Source organism: Pan troglodytes, chromosome 4 (genome assembly GCF_028858775.2).
Source record: "Pan troglodytes isolate AG18354 chromosome 4, NHGRI_mPanTro3-v2.0_pri, whole genome shotgun sequence".
Classification (NCBI taxonomy): domain Eukaryota; kingdom Metazoa; phylum Chordata; class Mammalia; order Primates; family Hominidae; genus Pan; species Pan troglodytes.
The window spans coordinates 77,974,069-77,988,043 of NC_072402.2; the positions used below are offsets into that span (position 1 = coordinate 77,974,069).

General features: G+C 40.4%; 1 protein-coding gene across 22 annotated transcripts in view; it reads right to left on the reverse strand.

Annotated features, from left to right (window-relative positions):
* RAI14 (retinoic acid induced 14) overlaps window positions 1-13,975 on the reverse strand; it is a 176,741-nt gene that overhangs the window by 16,772 nt on the left and 145,994 nt on the right. For 10 of the 22 annotated variants that reach the window (XM_016953450.3, XM_016953452.3, XM_054684413.2 and 7 more), the window contains 8 exons: window positions 12,022-12,086; window positions 7,950-8,007; window positions 7,153-7,223; window positions 4,691-4,797; window positions 3,865-4,043; window positions 3,602-3,630; window positions 2,150-2,236; window positions 1,141-1,227 (listed from right to left, as the gene is read on the reverse strand). In XM_016953450.3, coding sequence (XP_016808939.1) covers window positions 1,141-1,227; window positions 2,150-2,236; window positions 3,602-3,630; window positions 3,865-4,043; window positions 4,691-4,797; window positions 7,153-7,223; window positions 7,950-8,007; window positions 12,022-12,086 — 683 coding nt within the window. The remainder of the gene's footprint in view (window positions 1-1,140; window positions 1,228-2,149; window positions 2,237-3,601; window positions 3,631-3,864; window positions 4,044-4,690; window positions 4,798-7,152; window positions 7,224-7,949; window positions 8,008-12,021; window positions 12,087-13,975) is intronic. The other 12 variants (XM_016953458.3, XM_063811334.1, XM_063811332.1 and 9 more) reach the window with 3 other exon arrangements.

Sequence of the window (13,975 nt, forward strand, 5' to 3'; positions counted from 1 at the left end):
CACACTTATCATTTTTTGTGATGAAAACACTTAAAATCTGCTCCCTGAGTGATTTTCAGAATCCAATGCATTGTTATTAACTATAGTCACCATGTTGTACCATGGATCTCTTGAACTTATTCCTTTTATCTGGATGAAATGTTGTACCCTCTAGCCAACATCTCCCCAATACCTCCCACCACTCCCCAATTATCATTCTACTCTCTGCTTCTATGGGTTCAACTTTTTTAGATTCCATATAAGTAAGCTTTGTCCCTGCTCCCTACCACGAGACACTTGCTCTGTCGCCCATGCTGGAGTGCAGTGGCCCGATCTTGGCTCACTGCAACCTCTGCCTCCTGGGTTCAAGTAATTCTCCTGCCTCAGCCTCCTGAGTAGCTGGGACTACAGGCGCCTGCCACCAGGCCCAACTAATTTTTGTATTTTTTTCGAGACGGAGTCTCGCCCTGTTGCCAAGCTAGAGTGCAGTGGCGCGATCTCGGCTCACTGCAATCTCTGCCTCTTGGGTGCAAGTGATTCTCCTGCCTCAGCCGCCTAAGTAGCTGGGATTAAAGGTGCGCACCATCATGCCCAGCTAATTTTTGTACCTTTAGTAGAGACGGAGTTTCACCATGTTGGCCAGGATGGTCTCGATCTCTTGACCTCATGATCCACCTGCCTCAGCCTCCCAAAGTGCTGGGATTACAGGCGTGAGCCACCAACCCCGGCCTAGTTTTTGTATTTTTAGTAGAGATAGGGTTTTGCCTTGTTGGCCAAGCTGGTCTTGAACTCCTGACCTCAGGTGATCTGCCCACCTTGGCCTCCCAAAGTGCTGGGATTCCAGGTATGAGCCACTGCACCCAGCCCTCTTGTCTCTTTTTTTTTTTAATGAAGAAAATCAATTATTGGTTTGTAAATTTAATTTATTCACTCAATGATTTTTTAAAAATTTTAAATTATTATGGATACAAACTAGCTGTACACATTCTTGCTTTATGGGGTCCATGCCAGAAAAAATAATCAAGGGGTACTTCACGGTGAAAAGGTTGTGAACCAATGATTCAGAAGTATATTCTGTTTTTCCCACTGTTATATAACTTAAAGCAAGTCTATCATGTATCTTAAAATACAGTAACAAAACTGAATACAGAAAGGAAATACCTTGAAGGGTGGTTCCGCAAAAAATACCGATTCCTTTCCCGATAGTGGCGTCGAAGTTATTGATCTTGGGGAGGAGACATCACTCAACTAAAAAAGAAACAAAATGAAAATCATCAATAAAGAATGTATCTTCAAACTCCTCTTCTCCAGTGCCGAAGAATCAACCTGTTTAACCAATGCAATGAAATCTAACAGTAAGTATCCTTGGCATCAATTAATTCAAGGGTAGAATATTTTCAGTGCAATTCAGCTACTTCAAATACTTTCTGAAAGTTTACAGAATATAACTGTGCTCCTATATTAGAATCACTTTTTAAAAAATCTATAAAACTTCTATTGCAGGTTAAGAATATTAATAAGTATGCTGACATACATTTAAAAAATACTTATGAGATGAGCTATTCCTCTCTACTATTTAAATATGGATTATTCTCTTTATGGCCTATGAATTTTTAAATAACAAATTTCGATGTGTTTTTACCTGCCATTACATAGATTACTGAGCTTCCTCCGCTATGCAATGGTCACTATAAAGCTCAGAAATGAAAACTACTTTTAATATTAGCCAACCTTAAAAGCAATTAAAAAGGCAAATGTGTTGCAGCAATGTTTTAAGAAACGAACTGAAATTCATTTTCAACTAATTGCCTCAATGGCTACTCATTCTCCCAGTCCTTACTAGATCTTTTAACATAAGGAACTAAAAATAAATTGAACTTATCTTAAGGGAAAGTTTCTGTGATAAGATTTTGAGAAATTTCCTTGAGACTTTTCAAAAAGAGGCTATTCGATTCTACTGTTTTTTTAAAAATAGATAAGAATCAACATTATTTCCATACTAATCATCAATCCTTCTTACCACAATTTGTAATTTAAAACTGCTAAGGAAAATTTTAAATATGCACTTAAAGGTCAGTTCTAAAACATTCCTTTTTGGCCTAAACAAAATGACAAATTTATGGCTTTCTTGTGGTGCGTTTATTGATTGTCGGTTTGCTTTTGTTTTTACCTGGGTAGGACTGATAGGAGGTGGTGGAGCTTTGCGTTTTTTTGGAGTTCCACTTCTTTCTGAGCTTATTTTAGAGACTTGGTCATGCTGAAAGTTATCACAGTCCAAAGAATGGAGGTGGGTTAGTTTGGTTAGTAAAGTCTGGGCAAGTAGCTTTATCAAACACATGAGAAAAACCTCAAAAGTTCATGCATTTCTTACTTTATCAAAATCTGAAATCTGCTACCAACATAAAAATAAATAATATGCATGCGCAAGTATTCTCCTAGCAGCCCATGCTTTAATAGCAAGAAAATAAAAACACATGAGACAAAACCAGATTAGGTTGGTGTGGAGAACTGGGAAAGTAGAGGTTGAGGTCTACTACAACTTAGAATCCAGAATACAATCACAGTCAGCTTTCTGTATTAATGAAAAGCAATGGTATTTCCCACATGTCTGCATTACTTCCATTCCTTCTTTTAAAGACTATAAATATGAGGGAAAGGGATAACTTCATTTTTGAAGGTTACTGATAAGTAATACAGTTAGCACATAAATTCAGTATTGAGTATTTGCTGTTTACGATTTCTTCAAGAACGTAGATGTGTAAATAAATAAACAACCAAACATATACTGTTCATCAAAAAAACAGATAGTGACAATATATTTTTAGAAAAAACTACACAATAACAGGGCAAACTCAATTTCTACTTTGTGTAACACCACATGACATTCTAGAAAAACCCTAATTAAAAGAAAAGGCTAAATTCTCTTATTTTCATTAAATAGCTAACATTTTCTGGCTGTAGCTCTGTAGCCCATGTGATATTACAAGTATTTAAAACAGTGTTATTCAGTCACAGAGTTTAAGCCACATCAAACATTTTCACACCAATAGGAAGTATGAGTTAGTACATTTCAGAAAAAGATGAACATATAAGTAGCAAGTTTAAAGTTACATGCTTTTGAAATAAAGCAAATTATTAAGGAAACCTTTACCACCTTTTTTTTTTGAGAAGGAGTTTCACTCTTGTTGCCCAGGATGGAGTGCAATCGTGCAATCTCAGCTCACCGCAACCTCCGCCTCCCGGGTTCAAGTGATTCTCCTGCCTCAGCCTCCCGAGCAGCTGGGATTACAGGCATGCACCACCATGCCCGGCTAATTTTGTAATTGTAGTAGAGGCGGGGTTTCTCCATGTTGGTCAGGGTGGTCTTGAACTCCCGACCTCAGGTGATCCACCAGCCTCGGCCTCCCAAAGTGCTGGGATTACAGGCGTGAGCCACCGGCCCAGCCCGGCAACCTTTAACACCTTATAACAATGACTTATTTATTCAAAGATATTTCAGTCCCTAAGTATTTTCAATATAGTCTTTATTACTTTACTAGTGGACCAGAGTGGTTAAATCTGAACATTTTTAAATTCCCACAAGCATAAATGAAACATAGAAGCCTCCCCCAAAGATAAATACCTGCTTTGGTTTTGTTGGGGTCTTTAAATCTATAGAGGAAAAAGTGAAAAAAAGAACTATAAGAAGCATAATGATTCATATTCACTTTGGGTGGGGGGATACACACACATACACCATATACAATATTTTTTAACACTCCATTTTTTTTCAAGAATATGTTTAAAAGAATAATAAAATATATCATATTGCACACATTCCTTTATCCTTTGGGGAAAATGGAGTGGATAAACTTAAAACAACATTGGCTATTTTCTTTTACATACCAGCATCCTGAGAGATTTTTGATAATAGAAGGCTTTGAATTCCTGCATTTTCTGAGAGTTTGGAATAATGTAAGGCATTGTATCCAAGAGAATCTACAAGGTTTAGGTCTGCACCCTTTTTAATTAAGGCTTCCACAGCGTTAGAGCTGCCAATCTCGCAGGCCAGCATGAGAGCAGTTCTAAAGGAAAAAAGAGACACAAAATTAGTACTAAGAGAATGTAAAAAGTCTTTCTTGGGAAATCAGTTGTCTTAAAAAAAGAGAAAAGAAGATTAAGTGCAGTTAAACCTTTATTACACTTAATCTTCAGGGAATTCGAAGTGGAATGCAATCAAGATGAAATTAGGTGTTTTTTTTTTTTTTAAACTTCAGATTAAATCAAAACATTAAACCACATTTTGTCAAACAACACAATCTTCTATACTATTTGGCATAATATGATGGGATTTAATATGACTGGCATGAATCTTATCCTTGTTTTACCTCAAGCATTTTAAATAACATATATATTTCTAAGACCATTTCTCCAAAACAACCAATAGGTTTGTTTTATTTTGCATAGAAAGTCACAGGAAATTGTTTATTCACATTAGCATTTAATAGTCTCCTCACAGACTTAGCCAGCAATGATGTCCACAGATGTCTGGGGAAAATTGCTTTAAAGTCAACATAGATTCTTGATTATCAGAAACAGTAGAACTTTAAAAAGGTAAGAAGTTAAAAATCCCTTATAACAAATGATCCAAAATATAGCTGTGATATTTTGAAATACTCTCAGAATGTGGGTATCACTGAAGTCACATGATTTCTGCCTAATTCTGGAGTACCTTCCACTTTTGTTCCTGGAATTGACATCTGCTCCATGATCCAGGAGAAAGTGACAGATCTCACTGTGACCATTTTGTACAGCAAGAAGCAGCGGTATATTCCCATCCTAGGAGACAAATTCAGATTTAGATTTTACCTCAGGCACAAAATGCCAGAATTGCAAAAGTCAGCCCCTGTTTTTTGCACGTTTTTCTCCTGACTTGGACTGCTGACTGCTGATCTAATATCTGGTCCAACCTGATATTCTGTACCCCTATAGAGTCACGATTGTATGTTGGCACAACTCTTGTTATGGAATTTTACTGAATGCTAGCTTTTACATAGGAGCTCCAGCTTCTTGCGGCTGCTTATGCCCTTGGCTATCACTGTTTGGGTGATTGTGAGAGAGGACAGAACACAAAGTGTGTAAAGGCTCAAGGCAAGTGTACTGGGTATACTGAGGGACGGTGCTGGAGAAAGGAAGGGCGTGTCTCCGCACGACACCAGAAGATCCCACTGCCCTGTAGGCAGCTTATTCCCAGTGCACTAATCATTATATATCCTGCCATTCCACTTTTACCAGAAAGTGTACCCTTTAGTAATCTTGCTATGTATCAAAATATAACATAAATTAAGAGCCTACGTCTGTTACTAACACATGACTAGATAAAGAAATGGATAGAAAGAATAATTATGTCATGACAATTGCAACCCCTTTGGGAAAAAGGAAATCTAGGTCTCCAACTCATATACAAACTATGTCAGGTGGATTAAACATTTAAACATTACAATATAAAACAAATGACGAAAAATACTAGAATATACATAAGTATTTTTTGTAATCTTAGGTCTGACACAAACCATAAAGAGAAGTTGTTATTTTGTTTTTTTTCTGGAATATACCCTATAAATCCATCGACAGTGAGTTTTAAGGTAGAAGCATTCAATAGGCAAAGGGAAAAGATGTTACAATATATCCAGCTATTTAAAAATACAAGTGCTGCTTAAAGACTGAGTATTGTCATAAAGAATTTCAGATAGATTTCTGGGCACTATCTCTGTGAAGTTATACTACTTTCTGCTTAGGAAGTACTGAACTTCAAGGAATATGAATTTATTTACAGATTCTATCTAGTCACTTCACAGTATCTCCATCAAATATAAGTGTATGCATGTCAGTTCTCATGCTGCAACATGAAATATAACCCCATGACAGAACCATGTGATAGGTATATAAATTTATTCTCAAAGTAGCCTGGTGAAGTTAAAATAGCCTAGTAATGGTCTTCAAAGTTGGGAGATTCTACGTAGAACTTATCCAAGTGCAGAAAGAAAGTAGTAAAATTTCTATTTAGACTTATTTTTAAAAATCAAGAAATTAAGCTTTATTTGTAATTACATTGATGGTAGAAAACATGTATAGCCGTGGAAATAAATATACCTATATAGGAAATATATGCTGCAAAATGTTTTACTAATGTTTTAGAAGCTAATTAACCTTCTTCCCAGTTTAGAAAAAAAAAAAAAAGTGCAGCTCTCTGCCAGAGCTCATTTAATTTTATATAAACACACTCTTTGAGGCTGAAGCAAATCTGACTGATTTTCAATGTGAAAATAAAATACAAAAACTGTTCTTGGAGTTATTTCTAAACAGAACTAACATCAGAATCATCTGTCTCAGAAAAATCGGATTCATCAAATGAATCTTCAGCCAAGATCTCTTTGAGAACGATATTAACATCACACATAGGAATGCTACGTTTTCTAGGATTTGACATTTTCAGTGGTCGAGAATTACTACATTTTGTAAATGGAAATACCACTACTAAAAACAGAATGCTATAAACAGAATGATGTCTTTTGTTTCCAAAGTCAATATACTAGAGTGATGCGAAAATAATAATAATAAAAATGAGATATTTCGTGGCAAAGTTATCTTGAGGTAAATGCTGTATCCCCAAACGCCACTGGTGAGTATTCTTGGAGCAAATGGGAAAAGGGTTAAGAGTAATACATAAATCCATTTTGCAGAAGAGAATCTAGGTTGAAAAGCAATAGAATTTGCCCAATACTTAGTTGTCTAAAACAGGAGTACCCAACCCAGGGGCTGCAGATCAGTACCAGTCTGTGGCCTGTTAGGATCTGGCTGCACAGCGGGGAGTAAGTGGCAGGCGAGTGAGCAGTACTGCCTATAAGATCAGCAGCAGTATTGGATTCTTGTAGGAGAACAAACCCTATTGTGAACTGAGCACGCGAGGGATCTAGGTTGTGCACTCCAATGCCTGATGACCTGAGCTGCAGTAGTTTCATCCTGAAACCATCCCCACCCCCATCCATGGAAAAATTATCTTCCCCAAAATCAGCCCCTGATGCCAAAAAGGTTGGAGACTGCTAGTCTAAAGTCTCAGTGACTCTAGAGGTATCCCATTGAGCTCTAGAAACCAGTGTCTACCTCTGCCTCTAGTGACCACCTGGTACTTACCAAATCTTTGAGGTTTATGGGGCTCTTGTGTTCGCAGAGAATCTGCACAGCTTGAAGGCAGCCCTGAGCCGCTGGGGGAAGGAAAATATAAATACCACAGCCAATCACACAGTTATTCACAACCAGGGGTATCAGATACTTCAGGAAGGAAATGTTCATGTTCTACCCACTCTACATATATTCACTCTAGTTGCATTGAAGAGAAATGGTATTAGGAAGGTTAAGAGTGAGGTGTTTAAAATTACTGCTTAATTTCAGAGTTATGTAGGCCTAAAGCCAATGACTGCCAGTTGCCTTTAGGCAAATATTTGGCTCAGGTTTTCACAGGACTTAGCTTTTCCACAACTAGCAATAAAATACATGTGTAAATCTAATCACTCATAGTTCAGTGTCAACGTTTGTCACTTCAAGTTGTGTAATCATACTAAACAAAATATTAGTAAATAAAATTGACTGATGTTCATAATAATCCTCAAATCAAAAAGTCTGTATCACACATTACCTGAAATCTACAAATGCTTAGAATATCTCTTAGTTTAAAAAGAAACCTTAAATTAGTTAAAATATATTAATCGTGATAATTTTCAGTGGTTAGGTGGCAAAGCAATTGATGAATTCTAGGCATATGCCTCGGTAAAACTGTGTATGTTTTACAAACAGAGTAAAATGGGAATGTTTAGAAATGATGACAGAAAAGAGCACCAGGAATAGTATGGAAGGTTAATGGCCTGAATAAGGAAAAAGAAAAGTTGGTGTTTCTAATGGCAGAAGAAGACAAATAGGAGAATGAAAGTTACCTGCATAATGTAAAGCTGTTTTCCCAGAGCTGTCAACACTTTCGGCTGGGCATTTAGACTATAAGACAAGAATAAATACATCCATATAATAAAATACCCTGCCCCAATTCTATTCAGTTCAGACTTTTCCTGCAAGGTATGATGTGACTTATTAGGAAGACTATTAACATAAATAAGCCCCAACTGCTGTGTTCCAGGGGCCTACAGTCTCCTATGGGGAAGGAGACTCATGTCTTTGGGATGGGCAAACTCTCCCCTCTTTGCTGCTTCACCTGTCTGTTCCTCTCCTTCCCTCATCACTCCAGCACCCCACCAGCTAACAGACATACTCTAGGCTCTCTCATCTTGATCCTTTCTTTTCCCCCATCTCCTGCCCTTTCTGTCCCCCTTCACGAAACCAGCTTTCTCTTAAGGATTACCCACATGCAGTCCACGCACCCTCACCTCCATTCACTCCCAAAACCACTGCAGTTGGGTGTCCCCTCTCGAGTCCAAGGAGATGGCGTTGGTCAAGGTCACCAACAACCTTCATGTTTCGAATGACGATAAACATTTCTGTTCTCCTCTCTCCAACCTCTCAGCTCCTAGAGCCCTGCTTGGCTCATCTTATTCTGCTTTTCCTCTTGCGGCTCCTCCTCTAGCCAAACAGAAAACCTCAGGGCTCCTCAGTGTTCTTCCTCTAAGCTCTTTTCCTTGGTAAGCTCCTCCACACCCACAACCTGAAATATCATCTAGAAGAATGAACGCTAGTGACTCCCAAATGCGGAGGTCCTAACAGTAACAACAATAAGTGCTATGTAAGTATTAGCTCTCACGTGCCAGGCACTGTTCAAAGAACTGCTTTATGTCTCCTAACAACACGAGGTAGATACTATCATTACTTCCACTTTCAGATGAAGAAACGGAGGCACAAAAAAGTTGATAATTTGCTCAAGTCGCAGTAAATGGCAGAGCCAAGATTCAAACTCAGACAGGCTGGGCTAGGGCCTGTGTTCTTACTCATACACAAAAGTTGTCATCTTCAAGCGCTAGGCTTGATAACCCACTGCCTACTTCACATCTCTGCTCTGATGTCTTATTAGCATCTCAAAGGCCCAGCCAAAATCTCTGGCTTCCCCTCCCCCGTGCCCCACCTGCTCCTCCCTGACTACCTTCTCCATCAACAGCATCATCATCAGTCTAGACATTGAGCCAGAAACCAGCGATTCAGCTTTGATTCCTCCTCATCCTCCACCCCCTTCCCCCTCCCCTCTTCCTCATCCCATATGTAGTGGACCACCATGTCCTGTCAATTTTTTTCTCCAAAACTCACCTCCACTCTACCCTCTTCCCTTTCTTGTTCCCGACATCATTTTCTAGGACAGCGTCTTCTCACCTGAACAGCTAAGGTAGCCTCCTGGCAGGTCTCCCCAGTTCTGCATTTTTCCCCTTTTTATCAATTCTCTAAAGAAATAGAATTCTCTTTTAAAACTGTGACTCTCACTGTCTACTTAAAAGCCCCTCACAGTTCCATGCTGTACTTAGGATGAACTGCAGTCAAGCCCATCATGACATACAAAAGGCCCTACATCCTGTGCTGCTTTCCTCCTTACTTGCTCTGCCCCAGGCCCACACATTGGCATTCTTCCCTCCCTGGCCAGCACCTTTCTGACCTCAGGTCCTTTGCACACATTGTACCATTTGCTTAGAATGCTTTCCTTGTGGCTCTTTGCATCCTTGGGAGGTGTCAGCTTAAATATCACCTCCTTCACGAGGCCTTCCATGAACCTCCACCTCTGATTCCTCTCTTACAGTAACCCGTTAGCTTCCTTTTTACTGCTGTGCAATCTGTAATGTTTATTTGTGGATTGTTTACCAGACTGGGAGCTCCACTGGGATAGGGGCTGCTGTTTGTCACTGTTTGACACGATGCACAGTGCCCAAGAAACACAGTATGAGAAAGGACGGGAGGAATAGCTGAGGGTTCGGGAAGGGAGAGAGCTCATTTGTTTTTTGTTGTTTTTTTTTTGTTTGTTTTTGAGATGGAGTCTCGCCCTGTCACCCAGGCTGAAGTGTAGTGGCGAAATCTTGGCTCGCTGCAACCTCCACCTCCCAGGTTCAAGTGATTCTCCTGCCTCAGCCTCTCGAGTAGCTGGGATTACAGGCATGCACCACCATGACCGGCTAATTTTCGTATTTTTTAGAAGAGATGGGGTTTCACCATGTTGGCCAGGCTGGTCACGAACTCCTGGCCTCAGGTGATCCACCCGCCTCAGCCTCCCAAAGTGCTAGGATTACAGGCGTGAGCCACTGCGCCCAGCCTGAGAGAGCTTATTTGAATTTGAAGAATCTCAAAAGGCTCTATTTGTGCTCATTGCCGTGAGAAGGAAGAACTTTACCTTGGTAGCCACTGGAGAGGGGGAATGGCTCCAGCAGAAGGGCAATAAGAGCAAAAGCCTGGAGAGCCCAGGGAGATCCGTAAATACAGAGAGTATAGGAGTGGGGGGCAGCAGGAGGTAATGGGGATCACAGCACAGAGAGCCTGCGCTACTGATACAAGAGGTGAAGAACTGGCTAGAGTGCAAAGAGGAACAGGACCTGGGAAAACAGCCCAACAGGAGGACACGGCTGAGGTTTTAACCACCATCCAGGAAGAAGAACAATCTGAATGGTTTGGCAGTGAGAGGAGGTAATAACACACTACCACGCTAGTGAAATGTCTGCCCTTCCGTGGTAAGAAGAATGGAGATTAAGTTACGACTTACCATGCTTTGGCCTAATTTTAAAACAGCACAAGGAACTGTTTAAAGGCTTCAAAGATTCCGAAGAAAAACCAATCCATTTGCATAACCAGATATAAGATTACATTAGAGACTAGAATATCTGGTTCTTGCCCACGAGAACATCCAGCTTGTCAGGTTAATTCTTCCTTAAAATCAGAGTCAGATGCAAAGTCTGGATAGCCAAGCCAGAATGGGAATGGAGATTTGAAACATAAATCAATTACTTAAAAATTGAGGTAGGGCCAAGGATATGGAGGCAGAGAGCTTGAGCAATGATTTTCACTTATCCAGAGTGTCTGGTCCCAGAAGAGGCAGGTAAGAAAAGTTCTATTTTAGTTGTCTTCAAAGGGAAGCCTCATAATACAACATCACAGACATTAATCTATTTTTCTTGAATTTAGCTTCAAAGACCTGTTAAGGTTAAGCATTCTTGGAACTGGCAATAGCTTGCATCATGTAACGCAAGACAAGAAGCTGTGTGATCAACAGCACAGGACAAGTTGAAGAATGTGACCACATTTCTGCATTAGAATTTCAAAGCCAAATTAAAGCAAGATGCTGGGTCCCAAATAGTGCTTGTGAAGGCCAAGACAACAGTTCAACAGAACAGACAGTACAAGCAAACACGTATTTTATTGCTCTATGCTGTTCCTGAAAACAGCCAGTTTGCATTTTGACTGGCAACAACTGGATGTTACCATATGGATGGCTATTGGGAGTTCATTAAATATTCATCTTTAAAGATTTATGGAAGTTGTCACTTTAAGGGATCATTACAAACTTCCTGGCAAGACTATTGAACCAGGGAGTTGGCTGAAAATTATAGAGAAGAATAAAACCAAGGACTTAAACAAAACCCAAGAACTGAAGCTCATCAAGTTACATATGAGGAAATAATGGTTGAAAGTTTGCTTCTCAAAGAAGAGCTGCATTCTACTGATGATTTCACAATACTAGGATACTGGAGATCCTGTGTGGTAAGGATCTCCAACAGCTTAGAAACCGATGTTTTAAAAACTTACACTATTTAGAGGGTGTAAGTCCTTCAGCAAAGAAAAGAAGGAACCAAATAAAGGGGAGAAAAAGGCTAGATCCCAAAAAAGACACTCCAATTTTGATTAGATCCTCTTCTCTGCCAGTGGAGTTGCTATGGAGACAGTCTTCTCCTTGGCTATCATTTCAATCATGAAGCTTCTTAGGAAACACAGGTTTGGGGACAGTATTTAAAGGAGTGTGTATGGAGGGTGTGTTTGTTCTTTCACAAATTGTAAAACCGACACATTTATAATTCTAAGTTGTCACCAGCTTACCTGAAGGAGCTTCCTGATGCATTCATGGTGGCTGTTCTTGGCTGCGAGATGTAAGGCGCTGTGTCCTAAATGGATTTTTTCAAATAATAATTTTTTTTTAAAAGGCCACACTTTAAAAAAAAATCTCTTTCTTATATATGAGAAGACAGCTATAAGGAAATAGGTTGTTATCCAAAAAAGACGCAACTGTGTTTTTTTGTTTGTTTTTTTGTTTTTTGAGACAGGGTCTCACTCTGTCACCCAGGCTGGAATGCAGTGATGTGATCATGGCTCTCTGCAGCCTCAACCTCCCGGGCTAAAGTGATCCTCCCACCTCAGCCTCCCAAGTTGCTAGGACTATAGCCTCCCAAGTAGCATGACACCACACCTGGGTAATTTTTGTATTTTTTGTAGAGATGAGATTTCGCCACGTTGCGCAAGCTGATCTCGAACTCCTGAGCTCAAGCAGTCCTCCTGCCTTGGCCTCCCAAAGTGCTGGGATTACAGGCATGAGCTACTGTGCCTGGGCTGGAACTGTTATTCTTGAGAGTGGGGAGAATGGAGCATCCCCCATCCCCTATCCCACCTACTGGATGACATTCACAGGTTCCAACTGCTGTTGTCTTGGGGTGAAAAGCAGCTCCAGGCTAGACGCTTGCAGTGGATTCATGACAATGCAGCTCAGCAGCTCTGCTTTCAGCTGTCAATATGTTTGCCAAACATCCTGTGTCCATAAGAGCCATGCCAGGCTATGCCCACCACAGGCTGAGGAATCCAGTGAAGGCAACCCACAAGCCAGCAGAATACATCAAAGATCCACACACTTCAGCCCCTACTCTTGACATCTCATTTCCCTCTCCTCTCAATGTACTCCAGCCCTGAATGGAAATTACCTGGAGTTTTCTGATTTTCAAAGTTCTTATATAGAAGAAGGGAGAGAGTTGTAAAATTCTCAATGAGGCCTTTCCTGACTTTCTCGTTTCAAATTCCAATTTCTCCCTAATTCTTGTACCCCCACTCCCTGCTTTATTTCTTTATCCTTCATAGCACTTAGCAGCTTCTATCACTCCCTTTTACCTCTTTCTCTATACAGACACACACTTATATAGTTAATTATTCTTCCCCCTATGAGAATATAAGCTTGGTGAGGACAGACACCCCTGTTGATTCCCTGCTGTATCTCTAGTATTGACAACTCTGCTGCTGCACAGTAGGCTCTCAATACATTTCTGTCCATCTGAATTAGAGGGTATGCTAATTTCAAATGTCTGGATTGGGGGACCTGGGGAGAGGGTCAGAGCAGAGGACCTGACCACTACCAGACACCCCACCACACCTAGTAAACTCTTAATCCTGGATTTCCCAAGCTATTTGACATAATATAACACCTGTAGATAACTCCCATACTTTAGGACATGTTTAAAGCACTTTCTCAACCTTAGCACCATTGACCTTATAAGCTGGATAATTGCTGTGGGTGGTTGTCCTATACAGTACAGGACGTTAGGCAGCATCACTGGCCTCTATCCACTAGAGGTCCAAATGTGACAATCAAACATGTCTCTAGACATTGCCAAATGTCCCCTGGGGGGCAATATCAAGCCCAGTTCATCAGAACCACTGACTTCGAGGAACAATTTCTTTTCTTTTTTTTTTTCTGAGCCCAGGCTGGAATGGAGTAGCACAAGCATGGTTCACTGTAGCCAAGATCTCCTGATGTCAAGTGATCCTCCCACCTCAGACTCCCTAGTAGCTGGGACCACAGGTGTATGCCACCACACTTGGCTAAATTTTGGTAGAGCTGGGGGTCTCGCTATGTTGCCCAGGCTAGTCTCAAACTCCTGTCCTCAAGCAATCCTCCTGCCTCGGCCTCACAAAGTGCAGGGATTACAGGTGTGAGCCACCATTCCTGGCCAACAACTTCTTTATATGATGGTGGCTCAGGCCCCAAATACCTTTTTTTTTTTTTTTTTTT